At 38.0% G+C, this 13576-nt stretch overlaps 1 protein-coding gene across 10 annotated transcripts in view; it reads right to left on the reverse strand.

Moving 5' to 3' along the window:
* Window positions 1–13576, reverse strand: part of LOC124430549 (titin) — a 38018-nt gene that overhangs the window by 12482 nt on the left and 11960 nt on the right. For 8 of the 10 annotated variants that reach the window (XR_006943793.1, XM_046977314.1, XM_046977311.1 and 5 more), the window contains 19 exons: window positions 8078–8200; window positions 7810–7988; window positions 7490–7737; window positions 7152–7408; window positions 6869–7060; window positions 6540–6722; window positions 5839–6447; window positions 5581–5757; window positions 5311–5494; window positions 4661–5238; window positions 3672–4499; window positions 3217–3601; window positions 2808–3110; window positions 2556–2722; window positions 1916–2200; window positions 1666–1846; window positions 1353–1570; window positions 965–1249; window positions 225–399 (listed from right to left, as the gene is read on the reverse strand). Coding sequence is in view for 9 of the 10 variants with exons in the window: in XM_046977314.1 (XP_046833270.1) it covers window positions 225–399; window positions 965–1249; window positions 1353–1570; window positions 1666–1846; window positions 1916–2200; window positions 2556–2722; window positions 2808–3110; window positions 3217–3601; window positions 3672–4499; window positions 4661–5238; window positions 5311–5494; window positions 5581–5757; window positions 5839–6447; window positions 6540–6722; window positions 6869–7060; window positions 7152–7408; window positions 7490–7737; window positions 7810–7988; window positions 8078–8200 (5557 nt within the window). In the remaining variant the exon portion in view is untranslated. The remainder of the gene's footprint in view (window positions 1–224; window positions 400–964; window positions 1250–1352; window positions 1571–1665; window positions 1847–1915; window positions 2201–2555; window positions 2723–2807; window positions 3111–3216; window positions 3602–3671; window positions 4500–4660; window positions 5239–5310; window positions 5495–5580; window positions 5758–5838; window positions 6448–6539; window positions 6723–6868; window positions 7061–7151; window positions 7409–7489; window positions 7738–7809; window positions 7989–8077; window positions 8201–13576) is intronic. The other 2 variants (XM_046977307.1, XM_046977306.1) reach the window with 2 other exon arrangements.

The following is a 13576-nucleotide window of genomic DNA, read 5'->3' on the forward strand; positions in this document are numbered from 1 at the left end:
GCCGATACTCGTGAATGAAATTTTCAGTAAGAAGCTGTTGCTCAGAAATAAGAGTATTAATAACTCGTGGCACCATTGCCCATATCGTTGTTATTTTGGCATCGCCATTCGATGAGGGTGCAATAGACTCGATAATAAAATAGAAATAAAATAGGGAAAAAAAAAGAAAAGAAAAAATAGGATAGATTGGATATATAAAAGAAACGATTTAAGATGAAACTCACCGATTTCTAATTTGGCGTTACAGGTCGCTTTACCGGCGGTGTTCTCCGCCACGCAAGATATTGTCCCAGCATGCGAACTTCCGGTTTCTGGTATCGTCAGTACCTGCCGATCGCCACTAACGGAGACCAAGAAATCTTTTCCATGGACCGGTCGATCGTTGAACAACCACTGAATCTAAATGTCGAGTAGAAATTTATTCTTTTTTGCCTTGTTTTCTCTTTCTTATTCGTTTTTCCTATTATTTTCTTATCTTTTTTCTTTTTTCTCCTTATGTTCTCAATCAACGAATCATCTTCCCGATGATTCGCACGACGACGCGTCGTACGAACTTCTGCCGAGTTTTTCCGCTCGCGAACGCGCTCGCAGATTTTCAAACGTGATACATTGTACGAGGTTTAAATATAACCCGGTAGCACGAAATTACTCTTTGGTCGGTTACCTCTTAACAGGCTGGCCAACTTTTGAAGGCTAGTCGATTCGAGATATCGAAGAAAAGATTTCATTGCGAACAAGTTCGGTTTCTTTGGAGGATCCGCGCGCTAGCTTGACCTTCGACCATCGATTAGTATCGCTTATAACGTTGGTCATAAGTGATCGTCTGTTATCGTTAATTCTTAATCGTTAATTGAACGAACGAGAGACTAGAAATTATTCGACGTTCAATGATCATCCTACATTTTCATCCGAATCATTTATTATTATCTATTAACTGATAAAAATGATAATATATAAAGTCTACCTTAGGAGCAGGTTTTCCAATAGCAATGCATTCAAATTTTGTAGATACTCCTTCTGGTACGAGCCTACTGGTAAATCGTTCTTTGAAACTCGGTGGTATCAATTTCTCTTCCATTTTGACAAATTCTTCTTTTTTCCTGAAGTCACTCAACGATCGTACGACCAATCTGGCAAAAGCCTTAGCCTCTCCGCAAATATTCGTAGCCTTGACCACATAATTACCTTTATCTTCTGGAATGGCTGATAAAATCTTCATCATAATCGTACCATCCTCCTTTTGTTTTATCTATCAAAATAAAACAATAATATTAATCAGCAAATTGAGATAAAAGAATTAAATGGAATAAAAAAAAAAAAAAAATATATATATATATATATTAAGAACTGACCAAGATTCTCTTGTCTGCTATGATTTCATTGTTGTCAAAGTACCATTTGACTTCTGGCTTCGGTTCACCAGTCACTGCACATTCGAAACTCACATCCTCACCTTCGGCCACCAAAGAATCAGTCGGCAATTTCACAAATTTTGGTGGTGAATTAGGTATTGCTGATTCGGAAGCTTGTTTGTCCTTTGAATCCACGTCTTCTGAATGACGAGAAATTGCTAATTCAATAATTCAGGCCTTTGATTAAATCAGATCCCACCCAAATTAAATTAGATCCTACCATATTTCATGACACTTTGCAAGCTCAACTTACGTATAACTTTTAATGTACACTGACTAGACGTTTCACCGCCAGAATTAATGGCGACCACCCTGTATACTCCGGCATCATCTACGAAAGCTTCATGGATAATCAAGGAGCACTTGTCGCCTTGAAATAGTAATTGAAAATCTGCCGATTCCTTCACGGGCTTATCATTGTGATACCAGATTACCTAGAGCAATCAAGTTTCGTTAAGTATCAAAAGAGTATCAAAATCAATAGACAGGGACAGACAATTCACCTCGGGTTCAGGTTGCCCAACTATAACACAATCCAACCTGACCGTATGCCCTTCGAGAACTTCATGATCCTTCAGACGAAGTTGAATTTTCGGTTCTGTGGGCTCCATGTCACTGCAGGCGAATTCGGAATCGCTGGTTTCACGAGGAAGACGTCCTTTCACTGATACATTGCACGATACACTAGCTTCGCCTACATCATTTTTAGCTATCACCGTATAACATCCAGCATCTTTCGGAAAAGCTTCCGAAATTATCAAACTTGTTCGACCACTCTCTGTTTGAATCTGAAAGGATTATTTCGAAATGTCATTGCTTCGAATGATTTAGAAAAGCGTTTCTCAACTTAGAATATTGTTAAATCTTTTAATGGACCACGAAATGATAACTACTATCTTAGGTAAAAGCGGGGATATATTATCGCATATATCATTAAAATAATATAATAGAATGACTCCAATCTATCAGGTTCTTCAAAATGTTATATTATAAATATTTGAGCCGCGGTACCATTACAAACAAATGTATTGGGCCGCGGTATCATTACAGACAAATGTATTGGGCCGCATGGTAAAAAGAAATGCTGATATAGATAACAAGTAACAGAAGGAAAGTAAACTTTATTGATGAAGAAATAATTACTTTCGTGTGAATGGTCTCGTCTATCGGCTTTCCATCGTGGGTCCAAGATAATCGTGGTATTGGATTACCGGTAGCTTCACATTCTAGTTTTACTCTCTGTCCTGCTCTCGCCATTGCGTTCGATAATGGTGTCAAGAAATAAGGTTTCTCCGTAGACGTTTCCATTGCTATAACAACGTCAATATATTTATATTTGAATGTGGCAGGCGAAATCGTATTATAAAAATAGTATGATTGTAAATTATTGCTTACATTCTACGTCAAGGACAGCAGAAGTAGACACTTGTCCAAGCCGATTGGTGGCTTTGCAGGTATAGATAGCTCTATCGTCTAAGAAAACTTCTTCGAAACTCAGACAAGCTTCACCATTGTTATATGTTATAATGTAATCAGGCGAATTATCAATATTAGTTTCGTTTTTGTACCACTGAACTGTTGGTAATGGATTTCCTTCTACCGTACATTCCAATCGATGAGAAGAACTTTCAATTGCCACCGATGGTTGTAATTCTTTAACGAAGACTGGAGGACTGGGTTGCTCCTCTGGTGCTGTTTCTATAGAAACGCGAAGAGATAAAAATGCAAAAGAGAACACTTGTATATTTTCCTTCGACTCATAGATTGAATTCAATAATCGAATATTAATAATTAATTTTATTACCCTTGACCGTTAGCGTTGCTGATGTTTCAGCAGATCCAAGATTATTGAACGCCTTGCAAGTAAACCTTGCTGAATCCTCGGCAAATGTTTCTTCGATTGTAAGGGTAGAAATTCCTTGATGGAAGGTGGTGAGATAATCAGGATTATTTAAAATGGATATTCCATCCTTGTACCAAACCACTTCTGGTATGGGATATCCGATCAAGCGGCATTCGAAAGTAAACCTTTCGCCCTCTTGAACAGTTGCATCATTCAAAGGAATAGTAAATTCAGGAGATACCTTTTGCTCAACCTCATGTACGATCGATTTATGGGATTCTTCGGTTATTTGCTTTGGTGGGCTTGGCTCTTTTTGCACAATGGGTACGATCTTCTCTACTTCCATCTAAAATCCAATTAAACAATCAAATTCATAATAAAATAATTCGTCCGTAAAAATCAACAGGATACTTTACCTTTTGTAAAATATGAATCTCCTTTTTCGTTACGGCCGAAGTATGACTCTCGTGGATATATCTCTCATCGGTACTCTCAAATTTATCCGTCTGAGCGGATACAGAAAATGATGGCGGCTGTGTTATGATCTTCTGAGCTTCGAGTTTAGCAAGCTTTTCCTCTTTCAATCTCTTTGCTTCCATCTCGGCACGTTCCAATGTCTCTGCAGCAATTTTCTCTGCCATCTTCCTTGCATTTTCAGCCTCATTTCTGGCTGCCTCGGCGGCTGCCATTTCTCTCTTAACAGCATGCAATTTCTCATCAGCTTCCAACTTTTCCATTCTTAGCTTTTCCCTCAGGTCTTCGGCATTTTGTAAATTCTGCACTAAGGTACGCAATTCCGATGAAATAACGGCGAACGAATCTAACATCTGCCGATTCTCAACTATAACTTCATTAAACTGTGGCAACCTATCGGTACCAAAAATAATCGTAGACAATTCCTTCAATCTTTCGATTCTATTTTCTTGATTCTGTTCACCTGGTTTCAAATAATTATCGATCTCTTGTAACAAATCAGTAGCATCTTTTGGAACTTTCACGCTAGTGGCTTTCCTAGCAATAACTATCAAGAGTTTACCACCCTCTCTATACCATTCTTTGGCCTCTTCTAAAAGTTCGAAATACTGAATACACAAGACCATTCGCTTTTTGGAATTTTCCATACGCGACTTCAGATCCCTCCATTTTTCCTTCAAAGATGTCAAATCATTTCTCACATGTGGTGCTGAACTCACTATGGTATCCTCTGTCGTTCTTACAAAGACGTCTATTCTTTGTTCCAAAATCTATAAAATTATAAATAAATGTCTAAAAACGTTGATTATCTCTTGGATATTATTGTCTTACCCTTAATTTAAAATTCCCATCGTCAATCATAGCAGCAGCAAAGAGATCACTTGTCATAATTAACTATGAAATTATTCCTTATCAATTTAATCCAACTTACCGTCATAGTTGCCTCGAACTGACTAAAAGCAGCGGCCGCTGCTTTGGCAGCTTGTAAATTCTCATTGGATCTCCCGTCGACAATTTGCAATTGATCGTTCAAATCACGTAAATCCGAGTCGATACGCGAGAGATCCTCGCCAAAGATACAGATCCGACGATGCTCCTCGATGCGCGTTAATGTTTCAACCGTGAATATTTGGAATGGCGAGGCAACGTTATCCAAGGCCTGCCTCAGTTTCTCGATATCCTGTGAAGCAGCGTCCGGTGGTTCTAATTGTTTTATTGTAACGACGACTGCTTCAATCTCTGTTTGAATATGCTTCAAGGACTCCGTAATCGTTCGTTTCATCATTTCAAGATCGTTCACAGCTCCGTCGACGTCGTACGACTTGGAGAATGACGTTATATAATCGACTTTTGTTTTAGCCTCGTCCATCTTGTGTTCCACCTCGTGAAGGCATTCAAATATTGAAATCAGAGACATCAACAGATCTTTGTAATTTTTAGCCGTAGAATGTAGTTTCTCGTACATCTGCGATAATCTTTCCGACATTTCTTGATCGATTTGCATCTGACCTAGCAAGGTAATAACGCGAAATATGAACAAAAGGGATGAAAAATGAATCAAGTATTACAAGATCGGTATACCTTTTTCAACCAGATTATCGATACTTTTGATTCTTGCATCTAATTCGTCGACAGCTTTGTTTAGTTCGGGTAGTATACGTCGTCTCGATCCTTCCAAATCACGAAGTATTGAATCAACTCGTATCGACTGACAAGTTATAACCGGATACAACTGTTCGCCGAACTTGGAAACCCACTCTAACGTCTGAAATTTTGTTAAAAAAAAAAAAAAGCCTTTTAGCTAAGTATCGAACAAAATGAATAAGACCAAAAAACAAGGGATCAACCAACCCTAGTACTTTCTTCGATTTTTCGTTCATGCTCGATTCGTCGTTCCCTCAATATTTTAATAGTCGTCTGCCATTTCTCCCAAGATTCGGTAATAGTCAATTGTCTGTTCGCAAATTTCTCCAACAACGTCTCCACACACAAGCATGCCCTTGGTATATCCAAATAGGGATCATTGGTCTAAAAAAAAATATGACATTTTATCGATATATTGATAAAATTGAACTAGATCATTCATTATTTTTTTAACGTAAAAATTACCTTGGCAGCTTCGTCTAGAAAAACTTTACCACTATTAGAAAGTCTCAAATAGACTGGCTGAAGAGCTTTCCATTTAGATTTCAAATCCTCGATTTTCGTTTCGTTCAGAACATCAGCGTTGCTCTTCAGATCGTTCTCCAATGATTCTATTTTGTTCCTAAGTTCGTCGACGATCTCATGGAACTGTACATAAAGAAAGCCAAGATCTATTCTATGAGCAACTATATTCTTCGTTTTTGCCCAAGAATTTTGCAGCTCGATGATTTTCGTTTGAAATTCTCGCCTTTGCGCTTCATCCAATCGCTCACGTATCGGAATTACTTCAAATTCCAAATGTTCCACCTCGTTCGTTCGTTTCTCCAAATCGTCCAAAAGCTGACTATGAAGCCGATAGAAATCCTTAGCCATTGGCAGATCGCTACCCATATCCTGATGACCTTGAAGAAATGCTTCGGCAATGTTGGTCAACCAAATGTGCAATTCCTCGTGTTTCTCCAAGAAAACATTTATCATTCTGGATATCTCGAGATTCTCTTCTTCGTGAGCCGTGCATCGTTCTAACAAACGTATCTTTCGACTCTCCAGCTCCTCGACCGTACGTTTCACGCCCTGAAGTAACAAATACGAAGGCACGAATGAGATAGATCCATTAAATAGACGATATATAATTAGCCATTTAGAGAATAATCGCGTGACTTAACCTCAGCTCCGGGCGCTCCTCTTCCCGTGATATCTAGCAAGGCGTATCCTTCCATCAAAGGTTTCGAGGTAACGTCCTCGATCGTGCTAACCGTCTGAGCATGAAAGCGTGCTAATCGTGTTGAAAACGGTGGATGTTCCGTTGTCACCAGTTGAATCTCCAATTGATCCAATTTCGTGATAGCCTGAGATATAGAGATCAAAATGATCATTTTCGTTCTGTTACTATTAATACGTGCTAGATATAATAAAGAATGGGTTAAGGGGTCATAGAATTGGTAAACTAAGTCAACAGGATGATATCGTTTTAAAGAACAATTTAGGTACACACCGATCGTGCGGCCTCGAAAAAGGCCACAGCTCTGTTCAACAGTGTCTCGTACTGATCCAAATCGTTGACATAATCGGCTGCTGCGCCGAGTATAGCGTATGCTTGCTCGGTCGCCTGCTCGCCGGCAAAGTGTCCCGATGACACCAATCGTTCGGTCGATTTCGTAATCTTGATCGATCGGTCTTGAAACTCCTATGAAAAGATAAATAAATCATTTGCTAGCTTTTAACGCTTTTAACGAACAATTTTCATCGAGATTTATCTTTATTCGCTGAACATTTACTTTCGCCTCGGCCTGCAATTTCTTCAATTCGAAAAGAAGCAATTCTGCGCTAGACGAGGAATCACCGAGTTGATCACAGGTGCTTGACAATGCAGCTATTCTATCGTTAAGAATTTCTTCGAGATCCCGAAGATCGGTCGCCAACAGAGCAAGCGCAAGGCACTGCTCCAATTGGGTTTTTCTACTACGAAAGGAAGCTTCGATCAATCGTCTTTTGTCATGAAGATCCTCCAACCATCTTTCGACCTTCAACACGGCTGAAATTAAACAATCATATTTTCCACTCCTCTTTGCCCTTTCGAGTTAATCAACATTGTTTTTTTTTATCATTTATCTACCATGATCAGCCTCGATCTTAATTTTATCGGGTCTGGAATCCAAAGTACCCTCGTTCGCAATCTCCTTCAATTTATCCAACAATATTTTCCCTTCTTGCAACGCGCCCATCAATGCTTCGAGCATAGTCTTTCGGAGATCGTGTATCTTCGACAGGAAGTTTTTCACCGCTTCGATCTCGATCGGTAATAGAGTATCGTTACATGCCATTTCAAGAGCCCTCATGCTTTCTCCGCATTCTTCGGCACGGCTGTAACATAGAAGGTAACAAATTACCTTGTTCTCCCAAGGATTTTGATTAATCGATATTCGTTTTACCAACCATTGAAAGAGCACGTTGGAATCAAGAATCTGTTTTCGTCGTTCCAACAAATCATTCACATCACGCCATGCTTGGCCCAACGTTTCGGCCATAGCGGCATAAACTTCCGCCCTTGGTCTTTGTGTCGAAATCAATTGATCGGCTTGACGCAATAATTCTTCCACCGGACTTTGTTTGCTCTTCAAATAGACACAAAAAAAGAATAAACGATAACACGATTTTTCAAACTCGACATTTTGTATGTCTATTTCTCTTTTGTCTATCTTACCTGCAATCGCAAAAGAACTTCATTGTGAGCGTTCGACAATTCCGTGGCTTCTTTCACCGATGAACCAAGTTTCGTTAATTCTGGTTGTACCTCCAAGACTTTCAATCGTAGCCATTCTCCACTCTAAATAAATTAAGGAAAAAAAGAAAAGAAAATGAAAATTATTTTACGCAAATTGCTGACGGAATTTCACTTTTGTTTTTTACGTATCGCTTTACATGACATGTTTACGTAACGATCGTGTCGTCAACATCTCTAAGAAGAAAACAAAATTAAATGTCAATACCGATCATCGAAAATACCTTGTAAAGTATAATCATCCTAGTCTCGAGAGAGTAATATAAATAAATTATATATATTCTTATACATATATATATACGCATATATATATACGCATATATATATACGCATGTACCTCTGTGTATACAAAATTATTATACTCGTTCTTCCGGAAATCTCTGTTCGTAAAAAGTTTTCATTGAAATAACAACAGCATGGCGATGAAATCCTTCATGAAATAATCGTAAATGAATAGTTTTGAACAAAATCTGACTAGATCTATTTTGATTGCCCCGAACAGACAACGTTAAGACAAGCCGGTTGTTTGATTATTCAACAACCGAAATACCACTCGTCCTAGTTTTTTTTCTCTCCCCCATTCAACGATGCTCAATAACGAGCCAGAAGCATGAATAAATCTTTAACTTTCTATTCTTCCGCGATGTTAGATCTGAATGATAAACGAATGAAACGTTGGCATAGATAGAAATAAAACCTTTCCGAGACGAAGGCTTCCTTTAATGCAACAAGATTTACGATTTACGATTTATGCGTGCGTAGCATGATATAATCACCGGTTCGTTGCGAACGAACGAACACCAAAAAGAAAGTGGCACTATTTAAATTGAAGGGTACGGGTTCGCGAACGGCAAGTGCCATTTATGTAAATTTTCCTGTCGATTATGAAAAAGGCTCCTTGTCGTTGAGGTGACGAATAATACCTTTGACAATCGCTTTGTATGTTTTACAAACATTTGCATATATATATATATATATATATATATATATATATATATATATATATATATATATATATATATATATATATATATATATAGTGACTCGCAAAGAATTGATCATTTGTTCTCTTGTGATTATTGTAGATGCATACATTTTTCTTAATAATTATATGATACTCATTTTCCACAATTTATTTATAGTTTCTCTGTGGTTACTCTTTTTATTATAAAAAGAAAAAAGAAAAACAGTTCGTATAATTATAAACATCACATAATCGATTTTCTGAGTCAGTCTATATATCCATACGTACGCTTACGCACTGTGTCTCGTGCGAAATTTTATTATACACGTACGACATTGGTACTCCTTTGGTGATGACATCACGTCCCTCCTTATATTTCTAAGTTTATTTGTAGCGAGTCGTCGTCGCGCCATTCTAAATCCTTCCTTTATATTCACGTACGCTAATACTTACACTTCCACCTTCTCTCCCTGTCTCTCTCTCTCTCTCTCTCTCTCTCTCTCTCAATTTATAAAACCAACAATTGTTTGACGATGTTCCATCATCTTCTCTATTAGATTTTTCATCTCGATTCTTATAAGAATATTATTAAATTGTTATTGTTATTTTGTTTTATGAATTATTATCATTATTATTATTATTATTATTAGAGAGGAAAGCAATGATAACCAATTTACTTGGACAGAGTATAAAAATAAATCAGCATCGTTTATCTGTCCTGTATGTTCCATTAATTTCATTTCCGACAGTAGCCGCTAATCAAGTAGCAATTAATTAAGATATCTAATGTCCTATGATATGTTCTATAAATAACGAAAATACGATGTTCTTCTCTGACCATACCTGCGTGTTCACGTAAGAAAAAAGATTAAAGAAGAAAAGGGAAAAGAGAGACGTGAAAAGAGGCGGCCCCGCACGAAAATGGAGATTGAGGAGATAGAGCCGGTAAATTTACGCTCGTAAATTTTTTTCCTAGCCTCGCTGATTCAACGGGATAGATTCTAATCACTTACACATCATGTCTACATAATTACGAAATGATTCTATACCATTTCTAAAACGCGAGAAGGCGATTATTGATGATCTCGATTATACAAATCTTACGAATCTACATGCTAGGTGCTTATATAGGGTGTTCGTGTTATTCATCATCTAACATTTTCTTCATGGTCTACGTATAGTGCGAAACATAAATAAAATGTAATCAAAAAAGAAAAAGATATTTTAACATTTTTAATCCTAACAAGTTTTCAATTGATCTTCTTTGTAGAAGAAAAATTTCTCAAGAAATTTATTAGACTCTAAAGAAGAAATTGTAAATCTCCTATCATGGAAACAACGATCCTCTGTATTATGCAATAACTAGGATCCATTAATTACGAGTTTGTCTTATCGGTCAAGTCACCGACCGGTTTGTTAGCTCGACGAGGAAGATAACTTCTTACTTTTCCCTCTTTTATTGATTAAACAGGACTAAGATTTCGAAACGACAAATTTTTTTTCATCGATTAATTGCATGCTTTCGATTATTTTTCGAAAAATATTAGATTGCAATAATTAATAAATAAAAAAAAGAAAAAAGAAACATTCAGTATTTCTTATATGTAGACATGCGTATAATATTCGTCAGAAGATTACTTAGTCCGATGAAACTGAAACGAAGGAAAGGAACGTCAATCGAATCGGTGAATTTCCGGAGCACCCAGCGACGAATCTAAATGCGACGTCGGCAGCAAAATCGGGAAGAGTTAAACGAGAGCGAGAGAGAGAGAGAGAGAGAGAGAGAGAGAGAGAGAGAGAGACTCGCGGGCAACCCTCCATACTCAAAGGCAGAAAGAGAAAGACGTAAAGTACGAAACGAGGGAGATCGGCTGCGAGAGTTCATCGACCTCATCCGGAGGTTCTACCGTAGAAAAGCGAGATATGCTTTCCATTTTCATCTTTGGCGATAGGCCAAAGCTTCGCTCTTGGTGCCGATCTCGTCTCTCCCCGTCCTGTCATTCGTCAACGGTACACCCTTTCTCTTTACGAATTACAAACACATGAAAAAGCATCGATCGGATTACGATCAATCATCGAACCAAATCATTCGTCCGAACGATTCAGGATTTATACAGAAGAAATATTATCAATAATATGTCGAGATGCGATTAAATAAAACAAAATTTGAACGAAATATTCCCAAATGATAGATCATTTTTCTTTTCTATTTCATTTGGAATAGGATTTGGAAAGAATTCTCGCATGTCCGATCCAACCGTGACGGTCGCGAGATCGCGTGACACGTTTCGACGAGTGTTATTTCGTTTTTTCTCATTTTGCTCACGTACCGAAGAAATTACAGTAATTTCTCTTTAAACATAAGCGTGGGCGACGAAAAGAAAGTCGACAATTTTCTATAAAAGTTTTATATAAATATAAATATTAATGAGAAAAAGAGAGTTAACGAACAAACAAATAATTGAATTCGTTCGATTAATCTCGGATGACGAAGATATCGAAGGTAACCCATATACAATCCAGGAACACTTCGATATAACAATGACAATGAAAAGGGATTCCATGCGAACGGAGTGAAAGTGACTTTTGCAGTCGAGTTAAATTGCATGCGCCTGCCTAAAGTCACGCTTACGTGTATCTACACAAACATACAAACACATAAACACACACATACGTATGTAGGTGCACATATGTATATGCACATATACACATGAATGCAGAGAGAAAGAGACACGGGCGTGTTACAAATGTAGGAATGCACGCGAGATTCTTAAAGAACGACAACCTCCTGCGAACGATGGAAGAACGGACAGCGTGTACACGAAGTCGTGACCATATTCGGAACGTAGAAATTAGGCCAACGTGCATTGATTGTGAGAGGAGTCTCATACGAGACTCCAAGGATTTTATGAAAAGACTCCGCAAGCGTTAAAATCTCCGGACTCTATCATTCGTCGCATATGCCGTCGCATAAAAAATCACCTGAAATATATAGATATGCGAAGATATCAATTTCTTAAAAGATCTAGATTGGATTTAGGTATTATATTCGTTACATAACGGCTATCACTGTTTCTAATTCGTTCATCAGACTGAATATAACAAAAAGACTGAATATTAAAACAAATCTTGTCCTGTTTTATTTCATAAGACATCTCCTTATCTTATCTTCTTTAACAATCGAGTAAATTCGTCGATACGATACCAAGATCTTATCGCGTGATGTTAAAAAAGAAAAAGATAAAATAATAAACGTAATAAAGAAATCAAAAAGTAAAATCGATCGGTAGGAGGATCCTTTGAAAGTGGCTGTACCACTTTCGCGTAGTCCCGTCTTTGGACAAACCCTCTCTTTTATTCTTTTTCATTTCTTTTTTTTTTTTTTTTCTTTTTTTTTTTATTCTTTTCTTTTTCCTATTCCATTCCCTCTTCTTGGGTAGGCGGGAGTCAGTGTCGTAAGGTCGTAGATACGATAGACATTGGCGTTGTGTAGAAGGATCACGCCCGGCGCAGCTCGTATAATACCGGTTTGTTAGATTACACGAGAACGTGCAGGAGATCTCCCTGGCAGAAGAGTAAGAAAGAAAGAGGGAAGAGAGGGAGAACCTCTCTTCTCTTTCGACCTGTTACACGTGAACCGTTCTGTCGTTCTCTCTGGTCTGTCTTTCACGGAACGTGGCCCCGTGAGCGTGCGTCCGAGCGCTCGCGCACCTACTCCATGTACGTCCCTCATTCTCTCGTTCCTCACTCATTTACGTATACGTAGGTATATAGATGTAGGGTTATGTACAAGATCAGAAAGAGTAGGTAATCGAGAATATGAGATACAAAAGTGTATCGTTTTACGAGAAATTTATACCAAGGTTGATTCTGTAAGAGGATAGAGAGAAAGAGGGACTAATACATTGAGTACATGTTCACTTAACGCAAAACGAATACTCTCCTTGATATTAGAAGATTTTCAAGACCACATTTTTATATGTATATTAGATCCTCGTGAAGATCGAAGTCTTAGGCGGGTGAGACTGCGGTAAGTGTCAGGCCACTTATTTTTTATGGAAAACCCGATGGGGGCTCATTAATCGTTTGCGCCGGTCGACCAACCGCAAACTGATCCTTTGAAGAAAAAAACAAAAAAAAAAAAAAAACAAAGAAAAAACAAAAAAAAAACGAGAAAAAAAGAAAAATAGCCGCATAACGCGTCTTCTGCTACGTGGCACTGACGATGAGAAACTTTCGAAGAGGAACCCGCGCGTACGAAGCGGTTAAATTTATCCTTCGTAGAGTTTCGGCGAATTCGTTTTGCTCGGTGGATACCTAAAACGCTTACAGTTTCGAGAGGACTCGGAAATAGCTATAGACTCTCGTGGAGCAACTCGGCTCCCGAAATATCTAACACTATGAACTTCGTATAACGTTCTCGTATGTACGTACATAATGTATGTCTCTACATGATG

This window comes from Vespa crabro, chromosome 19 (genome assembly GCF_910589235.1).
Source record: "Vespa crabro chromosome 19, iyVesCrab1.2, whole genome shotgun sequence".
Taxonomy (NCBI): Eukaryota; Metazoa; Arthropoda; class Insecta; order Hymenoptera; family Vespidae; genus Vespa; species Vespa crabro.